Raw genomic sequence first — 12452 nt, forward strand, 5'->3', positions numbered from 1 at the left:
CAGTCCCTTTGGCACTCCTGGTCCCTCTTTCCCCCTTGTAGCGCTAGCTTTCTCCCCTCTGGTCCCCACCTCGCGGTACGTGTGTATGTACCTCTTCTGACGATGGGTTACTCTAGAATATCTATACTGATTCTTTATTGCACCTCGGAAGTTCTGGCACTCACTGTGCACGCTGTGTACAGAGTAGCTGGTAAACTGCTGTCACTTCCTGTCCAACAAATTAAAATAAAATACAGACTGGGGGGTCCGGTAGTTGCTTCATGAACAGCTGAGCTGTCTGCACACTGGGAACTGGAGCTTAAGAAAGGTGGACTGGGCAGGCAGGAGCACTTATGCCAAGGTAAGTCGTCAGGATGCGATTCAAACCTTTGCTCTTCAGTTGGCAGAGTTTTGCTTGCCACTTAGCACCTCTGCAGAGGGGAGATGTGGCAAAGAATCTCTTGAGCTATACAGAGTATGAGGCAGTAGCGTGGTATCCTCAGTGTGATTGTGAGGTTGCAAGTCAGGTCTAAGTTGTCTTGCTTGGATCCTCCTGGTGCTGTGAGAGACAAGGCTTCTGTGTCTGGCTGCACATTGAACTCCAGGTGCAAGATTTCTTTCCCCTACCCCCACCTAGAGCAGGGAGTTAGGCTTGATATTTTACAAAAGCAAGTTAATAATTAATGCAGCTACCCTGCAGGCAGCACAGCGCCCTTTCTGCTGTGCCCATGGAGCGAGTTGAAAATGTGATTCTTTCTCTTTTCAGCTCAGTAGCTGGAGGGGTTACCTGGGGTGAAAACTGATACTAGTTAATAGTATCTGTGAGCCTGGGAGTGAGCTTTTGGTTTGGGTTTGTCTAAATGTTTATGCAAATGTTGCAGTTTTGCCTCTCCTTTGGACTAAGGTCAACTGAAGTGATCGCAGAATGGTCAGGTGTGAAAACTCTTCTCAGATCCTCTTGGCTTATCTGTACTGGTTTGCTTTAGCAATGTGGAAATGTTATAGGGCAAGTCCTGCACCAGAGATGCTGCTCTGTGGTGGTATCGGGTTTTAGTTACTCGATAGCGATGTTGTCGTTCTGCTCTGGCTGATTTGTGTTACCTGCTAAACCAAAATAAATAACCTACTTCTGCTTGCTTCTCTTTTTCAGGCTGCTTTTGTTTATATGGCTTGGCTTTTCTATTTTTTTTTTTGTTAGAATTTTTGCTGCCGAGATACTACAGTGAGGAAGATGAGAAGGTTCTTAAGACCCGGACATGATCCAGTGAGAGAGAGGCTTAAACGCGACCTTTTCCAGTTTAACAAGGTACAGCGCTTTCCTCAAACTTCAAGGCATACGTGTGCAAGGCAAATCTATCCCGAGTCGCTGCACAGTGTAAAGGGAAGAAAAAACTACTTGAGTGTGGGTGGAAAAGTTAAATTTAGGAGAAGTGGTTTGCTCTCTTTTTCAATTCTGTCCTTTTTTCCTCCCTGATGTGCCTGACTAGTTTTCTTTAAGCTCCTGAGCGTGTTCTCAATTCTGGCTTTCGTTTTTAAGGAGAAGGATATGGTCATGCTATTGAGTGGAACTTGCTGAGACAAGAGAGCTTCTCAGTGGCTTCTAGATACTCTGAGAGTTCTGTAGTTTGTCCTGCTCTGTGCTGTAACTACTTATGTTCTAGGTAGTCTCTGCAGTACCGCTATGAAAATAAATGTTTTTCTAAAGACGTGCATAAGCCACAGCTTGTGATGCAACGGAGGCCGGAGTTCTTCGTCCATGATTACATTTTGAGTTTATAAGCATACCTCTTTTAAAATGCGAATCTAAAAGCCTGTGGTAGAAATGTGGTAGCACCTAGCAGCACAATGGCCATTAATAATGAATTTGCTATTATCTTAGTCTGAATCTGTATTTTTTTTTTTTCCTTCCCTCTGTGAAAAGGAAACGGCAAAGGCTGTGTTATCTGTCCAACACTCTGGGCATTTTTCTTTTGAGCCCTAGCCAGGCAGAATGTGCTTTCATTTTGCAAATGCCTGGTATTAATTCATTGCCAGGCTAATGGCTACTCACACCTTCACTGGCTATCAGAAACACATTTGTAGGTTTTGTATTTCCGAGGTTTAAATGGAATTTTGCTGAAAAGTATAATGGATAAATGGAGTCAGCCTAGGAAATGACCTCCTCGATTCACTAAAATTGTAATGTAGATATATAGGTCAAGTGGAACTTTGGCTATTTGACGTGAATGATTTAATGTAATTTGGTACTAAACCACACCAGTTCCATGCATACCTCCCTCCCACCAGGGAGACAAAGGGAACTCAAGGAATTTCAGGCCTATTTTGTGTTTGCTACTGTGAGGAAGTGCTAGTAGAGATGCAGTAAAAATTTCGGTAAACGAGGACCAGGATTAAATTACTTGCATTCAGCTGAATGCAGTGTCAGCTTCAGAAAAGGCATCCCAGGGATGGGATAAAAGTGTGTAAAATTGTGTATCCCTTGGAAAACTTTTGCTGTTTCAGTGATGTCTCTTCACTGAATATGCCTTTCTCATATGAGAATATTTGGCTAAACTTTACCTGCCAGAGACAGACTAATTTGGATGATGCAAAACAGGGTTAAAAGAACCAGCTTTTACAGCAGAGGGAAACTTCCAAATATATTAGAAGTTGGCATCAGGATTTGTGACTCCATTTGATTCGCTCTTGAAGGTAAATATTGCATCTTGTTTCAAGAGAGATGACTACTTTGGACACTTCCTAATGGTTTAGTCTCATTAACAACTTGGTAATTAAAGGCCTTGCAATATGTATTTGCACTTTTAAGCTACAGTAACTTGTTCTTTTCTATTAAGGATGGGGAAGGGAATGAACATTATACCATTACATTATACTAGAATCTTTTACATGAGACTTTTTTTTTTTTTGCATGAAGTTGTGTTTTGTTTTTGTTTTCTTCCCCAAGTCTCGTGTGTCCTATTTCAATATTTCTAGAGATAATGGTAGACTGAGAAGATCTGGGAAAGTCAGACCTTAATTCTGACCTGTTGAAGGTTGTGGCTTCAAGGAGCCAAGAAACATAGTACTTTCTGTGCCAAGACTGTCCATGTCTAATGTGCTAGTGAAGCAAGCATAGTAGTGCTGGCAAGCAAGTTTTTAAACACCTGTTATTTGAGGTCTTTGAAACAGTTCTGGTTAAGAACCTGCTTGGGAAATATTTTGTGAGACTATGAAGTTGCTGATCAGAGAAACTGCATGGTGTATTGGCAGCTCTTTGGTGTGAGATGCTGGTGGTGACTAAATGGCAGGTCTGTACCTTAAAAGTGCTGGGAATTCCTGCCCTCGTTGTTTACAGCGAAGTTGAATACGAGTGCATGTGATGCCCCACAAGTTTGGTGTTAATATAGTGGCACGTATTTGTCCATGCTGACTAATAATGAACTTCACTTAAAAAAGTCTTTTTAATTGGTGGTGGTGGATTTTTTGTTTGTTTGTTTACTCCCTCAAGTATAAAGAGGTTGCTATCTTTTTACTGTTGCCCTCTTGCATTTCTATTCTAGACAAGAAGTAGTCCAGGTGGTTTTAAAAGACTGATTGACCACTGGACTAGCTCTTCAAACTGACCTCACACTTGTTTTTGCTTCAGAAAACACCTTCCTAAATTCTGCTGGGCACTTACCTTTGCCTATCTGTTACTGTGTATGAGTAAGAACTTCCCATACTTGTGTGTACCTGTTGCAAGAATCTGTTTTTAGCTCCGTGGATAGAACGAAGGATAAGGTATGTGGATTTGGCAGTCTACTTCTTTAAGTTTATCCTGCTTTTGGAAGTAGTATTTGGATGCCTTTGGCTCAGTCCAAGCCCTGCAGAGCAAACATGTCCAGGCTGGCATTGTCAGACTAGATGATGGGTAACACACAGGTGAACGAGCCTGTCCTACAGCTGAATGTTACCAAACTGGGAGCGTTGCGTTTCATTTATAGCTTTGTGTTTTTTCCCCTCTTTTCAGTCTTCCTAACCCTTTGCTAGTGGGTGTGATGGATAGCTTACCTTAAATCTGAATTAGTGTCTGTGCAAAGCAGATTTAACACGTATAGGCTTCATTGTTTCATCAAAAGACATATTAACAAAGGTACAGGGTTTGTATTGCCTGTGGTTGGGTTTGTCTCTGCTTTGTCATAAAACAATCAGAGAGGAGAAAGGGAGAGAAATGGAAGAAGGAAGACAGCACTGAATTTCTTCTGCACAGCTTTAGTGTGGGCTGGGAACAACTGTTGGGTTTGGCTGCATTTTTCCTGCAGTAAATATGACTGACATGAAGCATTTCTGTTAGTTAATGCTGCTGACATCAGGCTTACTTTTACTGAGTCTGACAAATCTGTGGTCTGAGGAAAATGAAAACGAAAGCTCCTACCTTTCTTCAAAGGAACAAAGGTCCTTTTGAGAAGGAGGGCACATTGTGGGCACTCTAGTTTCTTATTTCAACTCTGCTGAAAGGCTCCATTGTAACCTCTCCTGCCTCCTGCCCCCCTTGCTCCCTCTTGCTGGGTTTACCTGCTGAGCAGGTGAAAGGACTGGCTGATGAAAGCTGCCTGAGAGAGGGGAGGAAAGGAGGCCAGCCCAAAAGCTGGCTTGATGTGACTTACAATTGGGTGTAAGGAAGTACAAGAAAAAGATCTGGGTAATCGGCACAGTGGATGTGATTGCCAGGCCCTGGTAGTGTCAGATACAGCCAAAAAGCCACCCCAACACTGTGGAAACCAACGAATGACATAGCAGGGAGGTATCTTCCTTACGTCTTATGAGCATCTTGGTTGAAGATTCCAAGCTATAGGAAACCATTAGTACATTTACTGCATAAGCAGTTGTGTAACACCCTCCGGTTGTTACTGATACTCTCTTGTGCTTCTGCTTGTTGTATTGTTTTCTGCAGTGGCCTTCTATTACTAACAGTTTACTCCTGAATGTAATAGTTACTGTAGCTTTGCAAATTCGTCTGTGCAGTGGGTCTGGGACTGAAGGAAAACTTGGAGGAAAAATTGCCCTTCTATTCTTATTATTATTACTCCTGTTACACAGTCACTTATGCAGTTCATAGGTCTCATACTTGAAAATTAAAGGTTTCATTGACTTGTCTAATGTGTTTACAAATTAACACATCAAACCCGAGATATAATCAGGCCAATATAAAGGCTGGTGTTGACAGCTTCTTAACAGGCAGAGTAGAGTATTGTAAAAGTCAAGGGGTTTTTATTATGAGAATTATGGCTAAAGCCTTATCGTCTGGGCTGGAAGAAATCTCAGAATAAACACAATTTTGATGTTTCATTGCAAGTAGCATGTAGCTGTGCTGGTGACATGAATGTGCAGTGACTGAAGAAGTTGAAACTAAAACTAGCAGTGGAATTACACCTGTGTCTTGCTAAAAGTTCCTCAATCTACTTTGGGGGACAGCAGAGTGGTGTCTGTTGTCTATGCTATACCTGACTCAGTTAAATGTCTGATTTGTTTAAGGTAACAATTTCAAGCTTCATACTCCTAAAACTTTGACAACTAGGAAGCTTTTCTGTGTTGTCTCGGTAGTTATCATGGTACAAAGAAATTCCTCTTTGCCTGTGCTGGATTAGAAAACTGTCTTGTTTCAATTCTGAGTCCACAGATAAGTTCCTGATTTCATACAGTCTTCTCTAGGAAGCTTTATATGTGTAGCTAAGCAAAGGTTGATTAGCAAGTGCTTCAAGTGTGACATTAAAAAGATTGACTTCTCAAAATTTGTTTTTAGTAATACAAATGTAACACTTAAATTGCCTTCTTCGAATATAAATAAGGGTGAGGATTAAGTTATCATAAATGGAAATAAACTCAGTGGTCTTGGAGTCAGTAATACTAATCTTAGTTTACTCCATATAAAAGGTTAAAAATTAGTAACTGCTCCTGTGGCCAGTCTTACGAGTTGGCAAGCAGAAAATTGGGAAATGCTCCAGTATTTTCAATTTTACATGTTCTAAAATGGCTCATATTCCCTTAGCAGGACCTCAGATTGGGGTAACTGATGATTTAGAGGAAGGAGGTCTATTTCTACAATTTACGAACTGTGACGAAACGGCTAAAACCGAAGCGATCTGGCAGACTATGGAGTCAGCCATATCCCCCTATGCCTGTGACTTTGAGCAGGGACAATAAAAGGGCATTAAACTGCTTTAGCAGCTGGGAGCACCTCAGGCTAGTGGCATGACCACAGAAATGAAACTGGCTTTATTTGATTCTCCTGCAAGGGATTAAGTTGGGAAATCACTACGCAGGAAATAAAGTGCAGGTGTTACTTCTAGGTTGAGTAAACTATAAAGGCAAGTGATGTGGTAGCTCTATCTCAAAGACATGATGGAAATGAGGTGGGAAATGATGGTGGGAGTGAGGTGCAAGGGCTTACTTCTGTAGGTGGAGGATTGTCTGTTTATTCTTCTGCTTTTTTTTTCTTTTTTTTTGGCATTTTGTAACAAGTTCCTATTTTGTAGCTGACCAGCTTGCCTTAGAAGAACATATTTCCCAGAAAATGGGACTGTAAGAATAACAATATTTTCCATGAAGTAGCCCTGTTAATCTTTGGGCACATAGATCCCTCTTTACGTATGCTGTCGGACACTCGTGCATACTTGTTGTGTCTAAACTATGATAACAGCTGTAAATTAGCACTTCTGAAAACTTGTCTGAGCTATTTTACAAGCAGCTTGGTTGCATCCTGTAAGGTTGGCAAGATATTACTCCATAGCGTGTAAATGCGTTGGCCATGCTAAGCGTGGTGTGCACAGCACGCTCCGAATCTTCCTCTTGGTACAGTAGAAATGGTACTTTAGGGAAGCCACTGAGGCCAAGCAACGTACTGCTCCTGGTGATGGTGACTGACGCCTCCTTCTTACCAAATGGCTTTGAGTTAGTCTGATGTGATCTGGCAGGCTCCTGCTCTCATTAAATTCCAGCATTCCTTGTTCTGCCTCTGGAAAATGGGCATCGGTTACATTAGTTTTCCCGACTGCCCCGCAGGAAACCCCTTCAGTTTTCTCGATGAGCACTGAAGTTCAGGCAGTAGTTCTTCCTAGCTCTGCACCGTTTCTTGATGGCAGTCAACACGGGGAGGTCATGAAGGCTGACCTGTGTGGAATTTGGCAGATAAAGCTGACCTTACAATATGCAGTATTTGTGTCAGACTTTGAAATTGTGCTGAGCAGTTGGTTTACAGAAGTAAAGTTGATGTGGAGTGATGGAGTGTATTGTGGTGACTGAGTAAGCTGTGCTTATGCAGAGCTATTTTATAATCTTAACATAAAGAGCCGCTTGGGTTACTGTTTTCAGAATACTTCTCTTTCATTTCTGTTAGGCTTCTGCGTATCCTGGCTGCGGAGCCAGGGGTTCTTGGAATAAATTCATTATTAGGCTATTGTTCAGCAAATCTGACCTGTGTTTGAATGCTTTTCAACAGAAGAAGCTGCCGTTAAGTGTTGTATTTCATTTTTAACTTGTATTTTTTATCTGTTTGCAACAATGCCCATGAAACATGCTCTTGATCACAATTTTTCTTTCTCTCAACCAGACTGTGGAACATGGATTTCCCCATCAACCCAGTGCACTGGGCTATAGCCCATTTCTCCGCCTTATGGCCATTGGAACGCGATCAGGAGCCATCAAACTGTATTCTTTCCCACAACCTGGTGACCACATCAGAATGTGCAACTTCAAAAACACTGTGAAAAGTTAGACTACGTATACATTTTCAAGCAAGGGTTGTTGGAACGTTGGAGCAGTTTGCTTAGGTTTGAAGTTATTTTGGTCTGATGAGAATGAGATTATCTTGTCAAGAGCTGAATTACAGCTCAAACAGAAGCTGAGCTGATGCAGATGTTAGACAAGACTCTGCTCTTGCTATGAAGAAGGTCAGACTAGATCTGGCCTAAGCTTAGCAGTCCTTCGTGTTGTAAATTCCAGGGTTGTTTAAATATTTGTTGCAGGGTTCCTTTTCTTTTTTTTTTCCGTCCCCCTAAAGCGATTCTGTTTCAAAGGTTAAAACCGAAGTCAGAAATGCTTTCAGCTTCCTGAGTTTTTGACTGTTCAGGCATTAAAGACCTGAACATTGAAGGTGGGGACTTTTTTTTAGCTAATGATATCCAGTCTAATTTTTGTCTATATGCGAGGCACTGAGGTGACTCCCATGGCACAGAACCAGCTAGGCAAGCTGTAAAACAGGCATCTTGCTCAGCCTGGAAAGGAAAAGTTGGTGCTCTCTCTGCCTGCTTAATCATTCATTCCTGGTGCTGTTTTAGCTCAGAGGCTGGACTCCACATGTGAGCGGTAGCCATCTGTCTCTTGGTTACAAATTAGTTAAGCAGGATTGTAGTGTCTGGGAAACCACTAAACATCCCTGAGAAAAAACAGGGTCCAGGCACCTTTTCTACATATGCTCAAAGGACAAAGTAAACTTGAGTATTCTGCATTGTGTGTAAGCTGCCACAAGCATATAAAATCAAAGTAGATTTGCGTTGGTTTTTTTCAGTCCAGGTCACTGACAGTAAAACGTGGTTTCAAACTAATCTCATTCCATCTTGCTTGCCAGCAAGCTTCTTATCAATTAATTGTAGCTGTGGGTCATCTTAAATACTGTAGATCCTCAACTAACTGTTCAGATATGGTGCTCCTGGGGTGGAGTTCATGGGTTTACATGAAGAAAACAATACTGTAATGCAGATACACTTTATACCTGATCAGGTAAGTATGCTTTCAGTACCTCTGCAACTTACGTAGACCTTTCTTAAACGGATGTCGAGCTTGTTCCAGGCTCCTACTACCAACATTTTCAAATGCTACGTGGTTGGGAATGCTCATCCCAGTGTATTTTGTGCTCTCAGCAGCACTTGTTGCTGTGTGGAGATGCTCGATAAAAGTAGCTTTTTTGTTTGTAACTGTTAGTTGTTTATCGCAAGCAACATATTGGGAATGGTAATAAGGCCAGAATAGTTCAGGCAATCTGCTGCAGAAGCAAGAACTTCCTTTTCCTTTTGCAGCCCGTTCTTTCAGTAGGACTGGGTGGTCTGTCTTCTGCAGGGCAGATAGAACAGTAGTTGCTGCTGAACTGATTTAATTATTTTCAGGAGTTCAAAAGAGTGCTGCTAGCCTCGCCTGCTGTTAAGCTTGTTGCCTTTGTGTTTTGGGGTATTGAATCTTGCTCCTGGGGATTGCTGAACAGTTACTGCTACCAACTAAAAATAGGAAGGCAGAATCTCCCAGATGGCTGGTGGCTGTCTAACCGCTTTGCCTTCTCTTGACTGGCAGGCTGGTGTCTTGGTGACATACTTTGTTGCCTGATGCCCCCAGTATAACACGAGTGGCCTCTTTATGGGGGAATTAATTCCTGGGGCGGTTTTGAGTGTCTGTTTGCTTAACTACTGGTATAAGCTGAAACTCCCATGGGGAGTGTTGCACCAGGTGTGGCTTCAGCAGGTAAAATGCTTCGGTTTGAACACAGAGCCAGCAGGGCTGGGCTCATAAAAGGACTCTGACACAACCCTCCAGAATGAGGTTGGACATGAAGAATGCAAGGAGTGTGGTGTAGTAGACTGTATCAGCCCCACCCGAGGCTGGGGTGTGTTGCAGCAAACCACGCTGAGCAAGAAGGTGGTGAGCGAACAGCCTGCAGCTGCCCGGCTGAGCTTTACAGCATAGGCTGATCGTTTTCAAGATCCTAAATCCTTGTTATCCCCCTCAGTGATAACCTGTGCTTTTGCCCTATATAAGAGGGTTTTTAGCCTTTAGGCTACTTCTTGTCTCCCCCACATGCCTCGCTGTTAGCCAACAGCGTTGCTGCAGTATATATCCACCGCTATGAAGAGCCATGGCTGGCTCCCCAGCACTATTTTAGCAGAGAATTATGAACAGCAGCAACTCTGTTGCTAGATTCACTGTGTTGTATTTAATATTGTGATTCTGAAAGAAGGCATATTGTGTGGTTTTGTAGTGCCAGCTGGTGACATTGCTAGATGATAACAGCTTGCATCTCTGGAGCCTGAAGCAGCACAGTGGAGCATCTGAGCTGCGGGAGGAGCACCGCTTCACGCTCAAAGGGCCACCTGGGTAATCCGCAAGAGTGTGTTTGAGCTAGTTGGGGGATAAGCAAGCAAGTAAGAAAATTCTGCTATTGTTATAGCTGGAGCTTGTCCTGGTCTTACAGACTCTCGCTCCTGTGAGTTCGTTTAAGGGGCATCCGTGGAAACCAAGGAGAAGTTGGCTAGGGCCTGGGAGACTACCTTTTAGGAGTGTTGTACCACTGTAAAGGGTGATGTCCTTTTTTAATATTGTCATCCGCTTTCGTGTGTACAGGAGCTGTAAATATTAAGTCAAAGCTTAAAATACTGCTATATTTTTAGTTTCGCGTGATCTTGCCAGTTTTGGGTGAGCTATGTTTAATTCCTTTGTGGGCACTTAAAAAGAGAGGCTTCTGTAAAAACGCATCCGGCTCTTTGTCCACACACTTGTTGAAAGTTTTTTGACATAATTTATCTTGAAGCTCGTGTTTTCCTCATGCAAAAAAATAAATAATCATGCCTAGCTCCAAATCTCTGCCTATAAAACAAATGACACTTGTAAATATCAGTGTTAAGTGTTTACTTCTCTCAGGTTCAGTAACGATAGTCTCCTTTTGCATGCAGTTGATGAGAGTCACTTTGCATCCTCAGGTCTCCACCAAGTGCCACGCAGATAACAGCTGTCCTTCCCCATTCCTCACGGGAAGTCCTGTATCTTGGCACGGAGAGTGGCAACATCTTTGTAGTGGAGCTTCCATCATTCCGAGTGGTGGAGGACAGGACCATAACCTCTGAGGCTGTGCTGCAGCGGTGAGTGAGCAAAAGGCACTGTTGTTTGGAGGTGGAATCCCATTAGCAGACATATCCTTTGTTAAAATGTCACCCTAGATTAGGGGCCTCACTGTTGTTGTTAAGCATTGTCCAGATCTGCGTGACTCCTGTGAAAGGACATTTTGGTCCTGGTATGTGCTAACAGCTTCTGTCCTGGTCAACCCAGGGCTGTCACCATAGGGAGACAGCATATAGGCAGTACTACAGAGGAGACACTTGGAGTAAATCTGCCAAACTTGTGCCCATTTACTTTTGCAAAAAAATGTTATGCTTAGCTGTAATTACCCATTTATTTTTTTGACTGTTGGCAGAACTTCTGATATTGCTTTGTCCAAATTAGGGTTTTGTCACTCTGGAGTTTCAAGTTCTGCTGAAATGGAATTGTAAAGTATTTTCCCCAAGAACATTTTGTCTAATGCTGGTGTAGTTCTTGCTTCTGGTTAACTTGAAGTAACTGAGTATCTGCTTCTGACTGACATTTCCATGTTACCTTCATTCTGTAAGAGTCACAAGAGAATAGAGCAGATGATTACGGGTGTTTTACACTCCTGGAATCCAGTCCTGGAACTCATTGTTAACCCTGGGTCTTTCCTGAAGAAAATGGGACCGGATGCATGTTCACGTGGCAGGCCTTATGTGGTGTCTTACATAATACTTTTCCGCTGCTTGAAGAATTTGTGAAAAGATTGTACTTACTCTCATCTCTTTGAACTTTTTGTTGCTTAATTTTTCATTCTTACACCTCGACTCTTATTGCAGTCGGTGAGGTTGTACCTGGAATAAACTTTTCTTGGTTTTCTCTTCTGCTTCTGCAGGGTACCAGAAGATTACTGTAACAGGCGATCATGTGAATTGGTAGAAGCCCTTCGGGAGCATCCTAAGAGCCCTGACCAGATCCTGATCGGATACAGCAGGGGTTTGATTGTTCTCTGGGACCTGCAGAATAACAAAGCGACACACCATTTCCTGAGCAGCCAGGTATTAGTTCAACCCAAAATCAGTTCAAAAAGGGCTCTTTCTTCTGAGCACTCTGAAGACAAGTAGGTGCAGGGACAGCCCGACAAACTTTCTTTTTTAATAACAATGGATTTGGGTTGGAGGGTTTTAACAGCTCTCTGGAGAGCAGTCATTGTGTATCTTCCTCTTCAGCAACTGGAGAATCTCTACTGGCAGAGGGATGGCAGTAAATTCATTAGTTGTCACTATGATGGAAGTTACACCCAGTGGCCAGTATGCAGTGACAACAGGCAGCCTGAGCCTCTGGAAAACACCGTGCCTTATGGTCAGTAAGTGGGGCTTAATCGTTGCATATTTGTCTAAACTCAAACTTGTTTTGAGCTTGTGGCAGATATTCAAGTTGCATTTTTCCTAGTGTTTAATCCTAATGACAAAATGCAGAGCTGGTTTTGGAATGTGTTGTGAGCGTACGCTAAGAGCTTTCAGTCCATTTTTTTTTCTGGGTTTTTGAACCCCATGTACATTGTTGACATGTGTCCTGAACATAGTGAGCCAACATGTTGAAGAAATTAGTGTTCTTTATAAAGAAGAGTGTTGGTGATTCAGCTCTGTTTTAGTTTGTGTGCTGTTCAGCAG

At 42.6% G+C, this 12452-nt stretch overlaps 1 protein-coding gene across 1 annotated transcript in view; it reads left to right on the top strand.

The window, feature by feature from the left end:
* Window positions 1-698: 698 nt before the first annotated feature.
* LLGL2 (lethal giant larvae homolog 2 (Drosophila)) overlaps window positions 699-12452 on the top strand; it is a 26451-nt gene continuing 14697 nt past the window's right edge. The window contains exons 1-8 of the mRNA XM_009871551.1: window positions 699-985; window positions 1178-1285; window positions 7547-7644; window positions 8634-8715; window positions 9962-10077; window positions 10680-10838; window positions 11675-11837; window positions 12009-12141. Coding sequence (XP_009869853.1) covers window positions 905-985; window positions 1178-1285; window positions 7547-7644; window positions 8634-8715; window positions 9962-10077; window positions 10680-10838; window positions 11675-11837; window positions 12009-12141 — 940 coding nt within the window. The 5' untranslated portion in view covers window positions 699-904. The remainder of the gene's footprint in view (window positions 986-1177; window positions 1286-7546; window positions 7645-8633; window positions 8716-9961; window positions 10078-10679; window positions 10839-11674; window positions 11838-12008; window positions 12142-12452) is intronic.

Source organism: Apaloderma vittatum, unplaced genomic scaffold, assembly GCF_000703405.1.
Source record: "Apaloderma vittatum isolate BGI_N311 unplaced genomic scaffold, ASM70340v1 scaffold37116, whole genome shotgun sequence".
Taxonomy (NCBI): domain Eukaryota; kingdom Metazoa; phylum Chordata; class Aves; order Trogoniformes; family Trogonidae; genus Apaloderma; species Apaloderma vittatum.